General features: G+C 32.9%; 1 protein-coding gene across 6 annotated transcripts in view; it reads right to left on the reverse strand.

Annotated features, from left to right (window-relative positions):
• Nucleotides 1–3399: 3399 nt before the first annotated feature.
• LOC117106031 (fibropellin-1-like) overlaps nucleotides 3400–11373 on the reverse strand; it is a 58419-nt gene continuing 50445 nt past the window's right edge. For 4 of the 6 annotated variants that reach the window (XM_033247399.1, XM_033247393.1, XM_033247374.1 and 1 more), the window contains 2 exons: nucleotides 9600–9842; nucleotides 3400–4417 (listed from right to left, as the gene is read on the reverse strand). In XM_033247399.1, the coding sequence (XP_033103290.1) occupies nucleotides 4333–4417; nucleotides 9600–9842 (328 nt within the window). In that variant the 3' untranslated portion in view covers nucleotides 3400–4332. The remainder of the gene's footprint in view (nucleotides 4418–9599; nucleotides 9843–11373) is intronic. The other 2 variants (XM_033247392.1, XM_033247365.1) reach the window with 2 other exon arrangements.

Here is an 11373-nt window from a genome sequence, read left to right on the forward strand (position 1 = left end):
TACACTTAAAAATAGCCCTGCGCAAACTATTAGGACGATTATGCATAATTCATGAGAAACTTGCTTCGCCATCCTATGAAAACAAATTGCGTCCAACGTGCGTCTGTGACGATGTAGAGGGTGGTGGAACCGATTAGTGTTATATAGTTTTATGTTTAGCGTAGTCTAGTGTTTGTGATGATAATATTAATAATGATGATGACGAGGACAGAGTTGACGGCGACGAAGATAATGAAATGAAATACTGAATGAAGGTGACGAAGACGATGACGCGAATGATGAAGGTAACGAAGACGATTCTGTTTACTGATTCACCAGATCCATGTAACGATTTGTTGCTACTTTCGCAAATTATATGCTGTTTGAAAGAACCAATAAAGCTAACGAAGGTTGGATGCAGTGTGTTGAAATCAAGGTGCCAGAATCGAACCCTGCAAAAAATCATTGGAACATACATGACAATCACAAGTCTCTACTAAATATCCAAAAGTGCGTAGGCCTACACCGGGTTCATTTGACCCCGCCCTAAAAAGGCATGCTGGGCCGGCAGTATTTTGACAAAGCAAAACACTTGTATAATATTCATTATGCAACCTATAACTAATATGACTTCATTTACAGTAATGTAAACCTTGCAATTTGTCAAAAGAGGGTATATTCATTTTGTTATTAATTAAAATGTTCAAGAGAGTACAAAACATACTCTCAGGTGTGGCACCAATAGGGGGACCGCCGAACTCCCCCCTCGAGTCGGGGAGAAAACTATAATTCATCGTGGAAAAAAATATTATATGTATCATTAAACACATTTAATTATTATTACTATTTATCACAACTAAAATCAATTAAATAAGCCTTTGAAACCCCTGGACCACTTTCGAAAGAGTTTGATCGACGTCCGACCACGCTTACTTTGATCTCGTCGGGGACAATTGGCCTCCCTCGTCGAGGACCTCGGACCTCCAACCTCCAATCAAATCCTGGCACCATCGCTGACTTTCCTTAGAAGCCTTAAAGAACACTGTGATAGTCATTTTGAGATTTTTACTTAAAAGAAAGATCATGCACACACTATTTACCGTACCCCTCTCCCAATTGTATGTTTTGTACGATGTATTATCAATTACTGTATTAATAAGTTTGCAACTGTGACACAAACGTAGGTAAGAAACGGTAAATAAAAGTGATTTCCAATTGTTTAAAATTCACAATCAAACCTTTATTTCCAAATGTGTAAAAACAAATCATTCTTGATCGACAACACGCAACTGAATGAATAATCTTAACCCTATTTTACTTTGATTGTCAAAACCATGATTGAAGCGGTCTTTTTACCACTTGTTGCAGTAAGTCCAGTTTTGCAATAGTCCACAGGAATTGCAGAAGCAAAATCGGAATATTTATGTACTGTGGATGCATTTGTCAAGGCCGTAGCCAGGATTTTCAAACAGTGCGGGACAATATTATGGTGGACTCACTTTATGTGTAAATTCAAACAATGTGGAACCATTTTACGCAAAAATATGAAAAATCTGAACCCATTTTCTTAAATTTTAGGCTAAATATGAGAAATCTGGACCAATTTTATGCATAAATTGCATAATTTGAACCCATTTTTTAAAATGTGGCCCCATTCTTTGTGGACCCACATAGAAAAATTGTATGAACTGTCCAAACTGTCCAGTGTGATGGAAATAAATTAATCTTGGACTACAGCAATTGATCGTGAGATGGGAGAACAACTTAACTTAGGACAGACTTATTGATCTCTTGCATTTAAAATGAAAATATCTTGCAAACAAATCTAGTGAAAGATTCATGCTAGACAAAAGCATAGTGAATCAATCAATAAATTACCAATCAATCAATTACAAACCAATCAATTACTAATCAATAAATCGATCAATTACCAACCAATCAATTACATATCAATCAATCAATCAATGACCAATTAATCAATCAATTACACATTAATCAATTACAAATCAGTCAATTATTAATTGATCAGTCAATTACCAATTATTCAATCAATTACCAATCAATCAATGTTCTAAAACAAACTTTCTTTTTAAAGTAACGTTACGGTATTTCACACTGACCTTGCAACCAATTAAAACAATTTCAATGTTGTTAAATAAAAATATAATGTATTAAGTAAGTATGCCATTTTGTTACTAGTTAATTTATAAGTTAAATAAATGTTGGGTAAAGTGAAATTTGAATGTAAAATACTTTGTAAAGTAAAATTCAAGCTATGTCATTTATAATGTGTTATACAATTACAAGATTAAATTCAAATAACTTAATTAAAGTATATCAATAAAGCGGGCAAAATTAACGTTAAGGATTGAATTATATGAAACATGTATATATTTTTTAATCATTTTTGTAGCATTTTTCTAGCAAAAATTCAAAATACAATTCCCCTCAATAAACTTGATAAAACATGAATTTTAACTTAGAATCTGAAAAAAAAAACATATTCTACACTATAAGGACGGATTTTTAAAAAAATTATTAAATGTACAATTCTTAAAAATCTAAATTACAAATATTAATCATCACAATAGAAAAAGACGGAAATATATGGATGGAATGTTTGTACTAATAAATTACGAATTACATTGCACAATTCGACAATGCCAAAGGTCAAAGGTAACTGCACATTTATTTTCTGGACGGAAACTAAGGGCCAGTGCTTACATACTAAGCAACAATTGAGCCGGGGTATTTCAAGACTAGAATTATAGTTCTATGTCTATTTAAAATAACTCTCTAAAATTTTCATGACTCTAGTGAACAAAATGGTCTACTAAGAATGTTTTAAAATACAGGTCTCCCTCTAAATAAGGACCACCTCAAAGAGACCACCTCCAATTAAAGACCACTTTTGTCTTAGGGCCCAGGAGAACAACTGACTTTTAAGTATATACCTAATCAAGGACCAATGCAGCCAAAGATGTGTGGAAGTAATAGTATTAAAATGGTCTTATATTGGAGCAAGACCTAAAATTTGGTACATTTCTGTTTTTAATAGAGGTCACACTCTAATTACAGACTCCTCTAATTAAAGACAACCTCAATTAAGACGACTTTTCAAATTAACAAATGGTTTGTATCTTTATTATTCTAATTAGAGACCAAAGCTGCTACAGACAGTCAAACTCCTGGTCCCAAATGGGAGACCTGTATGTGTTCTATTAGCATGAACATTATACAATATACCACTTATTTCAAATCGGACTGAAAAAACGTTTATAAAAATTGGCAAAGCTAAAATAGTTTAAATAGGTCAAGGGTTGTTAGAAAATTGGCAGAACAGGCAAAATATAATCTTATTAGTTAAAGCAACAAGTTTAACATAGCTTCATCACTAAAATGAATTATTTAAGATGCTCTACGTTTGTTAAATTTTCCACAAAAATGTATTTTTTCTTTATGCCTCTTTAAATAACCAAAAATTCTACTTTTTAAATGATTAAAACAGGCTTTAGTACTTACTGTATATATTTGCTTATATCTAAATTGTATTGTATATAAAAGAAACATAGAATTTACACTCGTTCATATATTTACAGTTTATAAGAAATACAACAAGGATTCCAGATCCATCACCAATGAAATATGTAACAATGGACCATTCAGCTAAGCCTAGCCTCTTGGTTATTAATCGTTGCTAGGATACAGCAACTGTAACGCACAGTCATGAAGGTGTGTTTCTGGTGCTACCTATTAAATGAGACTTTCTGATTAGTCAGTTAAGTTTGATTGGCCTTGGAAATGTCCATTGAACTGTTTCACATAGAAAAAATCTGAATAGGAAGCTTTCGTTTTGCGCAACGACGCGACGCTAGAACAGAATCACTCATGCGTGACCATCCTACCTGGTGTCCTACGTTCTCTGCATACATAGATTTGGCCAAATTGCATTCCAGAATCTACTCGGCAAGGCGAACTTAACGTTCTCGCATGCGCAGATGACTTTTAGTGACGTCATTACGTTCTACGTCCTCTGTTGTCGTGCAAATCGAATGCTCCCTAAACTCTTACAGTACAATACAATCTTAGGTATTTGAAAATAATCAATAAACAAAATGGTATTGAACCCAAATTTCGAAACACTGTAAAAACACCAGTTATTTTGATTTCACACTTAACAATATGAAAATAATTATCAGTTCTTCAAAGAAAACAACATATATTTTGTAACAGTCTTTAATTGAATATTACATGGACATTTTACAAGAAAGTTTAAACTTTAACATTTTATGTACACAATTTGTTAATAATAAGTTTTAAATGTAGAAAAAATATTCAGGCGATAATATTTGGCTATAATGTTGTTCTTGGCGGCTCAAACTCCTCGGTACTGACTGGCCATGGGTTTTCATAGCTGTTAATTTCTGCAATAGTTGACCTGAACAATAAAAGAAAACCACAAGATTAGAAATAAGCTTATAAACAGTAAATTAGAAAAGGGTGTGAATTGACTATATTGTGATGATTGTGTTACGAATGAGGGTGTGGTTGAGTAAAAGATGAGGGTTTGGAAGAGTGAAATATGAGGGTGTGGATGAGTTTAGCATGAGGGTGTGGATGAGTTAAATATCAGGGAAGTGGGTGAGAGGGGTGGATGAGTTTAACATGAGGGTGTGAATGAGTTAAACATGAGGGTGTGGGTGAGTTTAGCATGAGGGTGGAGATGAGTTTAGCATGAGGGTGGAGATGAATTCAGAATGAGGGTGTGGATGAGTTCAGAATGAGGGTGTGGGTGAGTTTAGCATGATGGTGTGGGTGAATTTAGCATGAGGGTGTGAATAAGTTTAGCATGAGGGTGTAGATGAGTTCAGAATTTAGGATAATTATAATTAAGCTCAATATAAGGGTATGAATGAGTTGTCATTATATTTTTATTATAAATTATTTTAAAAATATAATTATCATTTAAAAATAATTCACCATGTATTAAACGATATGAATTAATTAAGTAACAATGAAAACAAGAATTGCCATTATTATTATTTTGATTTTATTATTTTGATAAAAGGTTAGCAACTATACTATCACATACATGGTGATAGGTCTGATGATGTATGGTAATGAATACAAGTGCAAAGCATGCTTGGTAACTAATAACAGACTACATATTATTAATTTTCACACTATAAATGCACAGAACAATGTAATGTGCTATACAGCAAAATAAGACCAAGCAAAACTACCAATCAAGAAAAAGAAAAACAACAAACCATAAAAATAGTAATATAAGAAATAGAGTATATTGATTTGTAAATGTTGAGTTTTTTAGATTAAATAATGCATTTTATTTTATTGGTTCATAATAAATGTTATTTTTTTTGTTATAGCCTGAAAGCCAAATATGAAATGTGTCATGGCAAACTTTACAAAGGGTTAAAATTTAAAAGTATTCAAATAAAAAGTGGAAATTAATCATTGATATAATTAGCACAATCCTAAATATTTAATTTAGTTGTTTTAGGTTTCTTGTAACCATCAGTTAAATGTTTTAAATCTCTGGGAATATCACATATTTACATTTTTCTTGACAGCACTTACCAACTGTACATTCAAATAATTCGTAAGAAAACTATTGAAATATTAAATACAGTCGAGACACAATAAAAAAGCATCATCCACATACAAAATTGAATTATAATTTTAACCCAAAGCTACCTAGCATTAGCAATAGCAGAATAAATATTCTCTATTGAAAATTATTTTTTATCATTTAAGAAAGGCATAGTACTGTAAGTTTAAGCTGCAGTAATAAAAGTAATACTGAATGTATGCTGTTAGCATCTAAATTTTCACTACAATCTGTTAGCTATCATTTTTACTTATTTTGTAAAAAAAATCTAAATGCAAATCAATAAAAAAAAACATCAGTAATCTACTTCTGATTAAAAAAGCCAATTTGTACAATTTGAATTGCAAATAAATATAGCGAGCTAGTAGTACTGCAAACAAAATGAACCAAAAAAAAACAAAAAAACTAAACCCTATAAATTATATAAAGGATTTGGAAAAATGGCCAAAGCTTGTCTATAGCAACTCCCGTTCTTCATTTCCAAGGTGCAATAGTCGGTTTTATTAGAACAACTAGCAATATGTTACTTGAGTCACACCACGCATGTAGAAGGTACATAAATTCACTAAAGAGCAGACAGACTGTTGAATAGTCTCATACATGAAATCAAGTGATCTCTTACATTTAAAATGGTGGCAATCTCCAAAACCTGTGATTTATTTGAAAATATTTTAAAACATATTTCTACATTTTCTCGACATGAGACTTGGGGATTGAATTAGAAAGTGGTAAACCTTCATCACTGTAGCATTTATTTATAAATATTTTGATCTACATCTTTCTATATTTCCACAAAAGTAATTTCAAAGAGTATAAAAAATAACAAAAGAAAAATTAACTTCAGTATGTGATGAAAAATAATAGAAATAAGAACTTCAACTGCAAAGTTTTATTGTTCTATTTCCTAATGGCGGAGGGGGGGGGGGCGATTGCAACTAAAATTGCTTGCCTTGGAATCAATAAGGTTACTTAAAACGTGAGTTCAATAGTTGAAGGACTGTTCTCTGCCTGATGGTAGTGTAAAGGTCAGTATACAGGTCAACCTTACTAATATCTACTTCTCTACCTACTGGGTTATCAAATGCCCACAAAGTAGTGCACAAGATCAACATCACCTCTTTTCAAGAAGATGGTTCACTATATAAAATTTGTATTCTTAGTGTCACAGCAGTGATGGAATTAAACCAAAGACTTATCTCTAAATATTTAGTGCACATAAACCACAGGTGGGCAAGGTGCGGCCCACGGGCCGACAGTGATTTTTCTTATGGATCACGAAAATGAATTAAAAACCCTAAGTGTGCGGCCTGCCAAACATTTTTGACTAGAAAAAACCTTTTTTACCCCACCAAACACCAATCATCTGTAAAAAGTAATATTAAAGTTGAGAATATAGTGGTATAAAAGCAGTGTATGAAGGTTTTTGGAAGCAGACTGCAAACATCAAAGTTTGGATGCGGCCTGCAGTGTTAAATCAAAAATTCACTTTGTCCCTCTAACCGATTTTTAAGCCCACCTCTGACATAGGAATAATGGCTAACACAGGTTTCACCAAATAAGCTACACTGCTTTTAAATATCAAAGCTCACATATATTATACATAACTACTTATGTAAAGTCTTTGTGTTGTGTTATTATCAATATTAAAAATCCAGAATGAATTTAAAATGTTTTGGTAAAAAATACAAAACAAAAAAATAATTAGCATTTTGTGTTCTCTTACACAGAATTCAAACAAAGATTACGTATGTTAAATAATACACTGTTCAGCATAAGTTAAAAACTAAATAAGCCCTGCTCTTATAGTTTCAACTGTGAAAGTCTATGTCAGAGGTCAAGAAAATCATTGTATAACCTTGTTTTTAGCAAACATTGCAATAATTTCGATAAAATTATTATGGAATAAATAAAGAGAATAATTTGTCTTTTATAATAATGTCTAATAGACATTAGCATATATATGCTGCCTTCTATTGTTCACAACTTAGAATAGAGGGCAGTAAATTTCAATAGAATTATTATGGAATAAATAAAGAGAATAATGTTGTCTTTTATAATAATGTCTAATAGTCATTAGCAATACATGCTGCCTTCAATTGTTCACAACTTAGAATAGAGGGCAGTAAAATTCTCTGTACAGTGTAAGAGGGCATAAATAAATAGAATAAATGTTGTCCTTTATAATAATGATAGTCATTAGCATATACATGCTGCCCTCTATTGCTCACAACAAGTCATTAGAATAGAGGGCAGTATTATTCTCTATACAATGTAAAAGATACTCATCTATAGTCATGTACAATTGAAACTACAAGAACACTTAATAAAATACTAAATATAGAATCAATGTTGTGAACATTAAACATTAACTGAATAATCACACTACAATGTAACATTTTGTAGCAATTATGAGCACGGAAATCAGGGTGAATTAGATCAGTGTCCCTGGCGCCTGCTCACGTAAACCTTACGGCAGTGCTAGTTAGTTTATATACATTAAAATTTTCAATTTCATCAGCTAATTAAAGAAAAATATAGGGGTAAGATAAATGTATACAGTAAGTTTAAAATAAGAAGGAACTTCCTGAAGTTTATTGTAAAGTAAAATATCAAGATCAAAAGTAAAATATGGTATGTGTGTGGAATGGAAGATGGAAGGGGTTATGCTAACTTGTTGACTATCAATAATAATGTTGGAAGCTGCACCTTCTACCTTCTACATCTAATCATACAATGGAAATGTTGGTATACAATCTCATATACAGTTGTGTCTCAGTAAAAAGTAGAACAATTTTGTGTAGGGGAGAGGAAAAGGGGTGAATCTGATTTGCCAACTATCCATGTTGGTAACTGCAACTTCTATCTAATTACATGATTGAATACTGGTTATACAATCTCATATTTTGCATTACTGACTTTTTTTTTGTTCGTAAAAGTTGCAATATTTTATTTACTATTTTAATATTATTGAAATCGCCTAAAAGAAGGCCCGAAAGTCACTTCTAGGTATGGGGTTACTTAACTAATAAATTTATATGCCATGAAATGCTTGCATCTAGGGCTGAAACATAGACTCAGCCACTCCAGAGCCTGTGAACAATGCAAGTTGTGGTATCTAAGTATGGCCGGGTGAGATTGGAATGTATGTGATTTGAACTCCTGACCACAAATTCAATAATCAAAAAAGAAACCGCAGAGCCAAACCGCCTTCCCCCCGAATTACTCAACACAATTGAACACAATTGAATCAGAATTGATTGGAACAGCTATTCTAATCAATTTGGTTCAATAATCATTGTCAGTTTAAAACATGCCGTCTTTTAAAAGCAATCTGCCTGCAAAAGCAGAAACTGCTGTAATTACACTTGCATGCACTATTTCATTCCACTACTTACATGCTCGGATCACATGTTCATCTGAATCTAAGCTATCCAATCAAAGATTATGGTTTTAATCACATGTCACTATCCTATAATAGTGTATGTAGTTGGATCACATGACCTACTAGACTAACCAATCCTATATTTTTAGTTTTAAATATCTGAAAAAATCAGATGCTTAAAGTTTTGATGAAAACATAGCATGCTCTGAAAAGAACTGTGTTTTTTTGTAAGGGTGCCATGCCATGCAAAACTTTCAAACAAGTATTGATAATTCATAAAATTTATAATTTTCAATCAAGTTGTCACAAAGCTGTCATATTTAATTTAATATTTTAATTATTACAATTATTTTATTAAATTAGTTGACAATTGCTTCATTGAATTTTGATACTTATAATTTTTGATATTTTATGGTGAGAATAAAAAAAAACGAGTTTTGGCAAATTTATAATAATTAAATTTCATATTTATTTTAATTACAATAATATTCATTTTGGTACGATTTCTACTATGGTTTTGTGATGACTTGGACTTGGACTAAATTTGAATATTCTAATTTTACATTTGAATAAAATTTAAATAAATAAATAGAAGCCAAAGAAAAGCACCTGTCGTGAATACTTGGAGTTGGGGTAGCGCCATTTTGCAGGCTTTGGCCTTTTTTCTGGATCACCCAATCCTGTGTCTCATACCTGCTACCACTATTTGGCGGAATAAAACCGTACTCGTTCTCAGCGCTACTCCGAGTCTTCGAGGGTGGAGAAGGAATTCCGGATCGGCTCATCACATCATCTTCTGCATGGAGGCGAGATGCCTCCTCTTCGCTCATTGCATAGCCAAGTCTTCTGTCCCTGTTATTGTAATGAAATCATGACATGAAATCAACATTAACATTTTATACTTTTTAGGTTTCTGAACTTACACAAATCAGCAGTGATGTTGGTAGGCTATGTATTCTGAAACTTACCTGGATATCCAGGTTAAGTATTTCATAATACTTACCTGGATATCCAGGTAAGTATTTATGAAATACTTAACTGGATATCAAGGTAAGTATTTATAAAATAGACATTAACATTTCTAATTCTAACGTTATATAAAAAAAATAATGTATGATACAAGCTTCACCACCTAGAAATAAGTAAATACAATATTAAGCCACAATTCAATGTTAATAATTAGTAGAAGCCGTTAATGCTTTATGGTTTAAACAGGAGGACTATGTCTACATTATTTGATGCTACCTCTTTTTACAAAGACATAAAAACACTACCATCCTCAACTGAGGTCTACTAGTGACTACAAGAATAAGCATATCTGGTGACTGCCATTTCTTTAAAATATGGCTAATGTCAACCTCCGATACCAATTATGGATGCTGATTAACATCATACGATACCTTGTGGTGGCTATGCTAGCACCAAATGCGGATGCTGATTACCATCATCAAACAATGCCTAGTGGTGACTCCGCTAGCACCAAAACTAAATCCTTTCTGAGCCACGGGGGTTCATAGGGCTGGAGCTTATCCCCAGTTTCTGTAGTGTGAAGCAGATGAGAGTTGTATTCCCCCCAGGTTAGTCCCCAGCAGTTTGCTGGTACCCATTGATACAGCTGGGTGGACTGAAGCAATGTAGCTAAAGTGCCTTGCCCAAGGACACAAGCGAATCTGCACAGCAAAGACTCAAAACCCCGACCTTATGATTGAAAGCCCAAACCTCAACCGCGGCACCAAACTGCCGCTTTGATGATTGCCATCATCAAATGATGCCTAGTGGTGACTACGCTGGCACCAAATGTAGATGCTAACTACCATCATCAAATGATTCCTAGTGCTGACTACCAGCAGCGAATGGGGATGCTGATTACTATCATCAAATGTTGCTTGGTATTGGCCATTAATTGTTATAATGATGGAACCTAATGGCAGCCTAGAATGGCATAACTGCCATCACTAAATAAGATCAAGCCAGTACATCCTTTTATACCATAAGTAAATACTGTATGTTTGAACAATGATTCTGTCAGAATTTAACATTAACTTAGGAAAACAATTATCCTTATTTAATAGTGATGGTAGTTAATCTTCAACAACTGAAGTGACAGAATGACAGTTGACCCAAATATGGTAATCAATAGGCAATACAGGTACTGACAAATCACAATACAATGACTGACAACAAATGCAGTGCTTGACATAGACAAGAGAGTGACACTGAAAAGTGATTGGCAGCTATCAGTCATACCTGGTCATTCTAACCAATCTTGATTGACAGTTAACCGCATTATAACGTAATTACTGTCTGCCAGAGAATATATTGACAACCATTAACTAATATATATATATCTGTCTCTTATACACATCTAGATGTGTATAAGAGA

Source organism: Anneissia japonica, unplaced genomic scaffold (assembly GCF_011630105.1).
Source record: "Anneissia japonica isolate Jap-2015-1 unplaced genomic scaffold, ASM1163010v1 scaffold287832_len156248_cov139, whole genome shotgun sequence".
Taxonomy (NCBI): Eukaryota; Metazoa; Echinodermata; class Crinoidea; order Comatulida; family Comatulidae; genus Anneissia; species Anneissia japonica.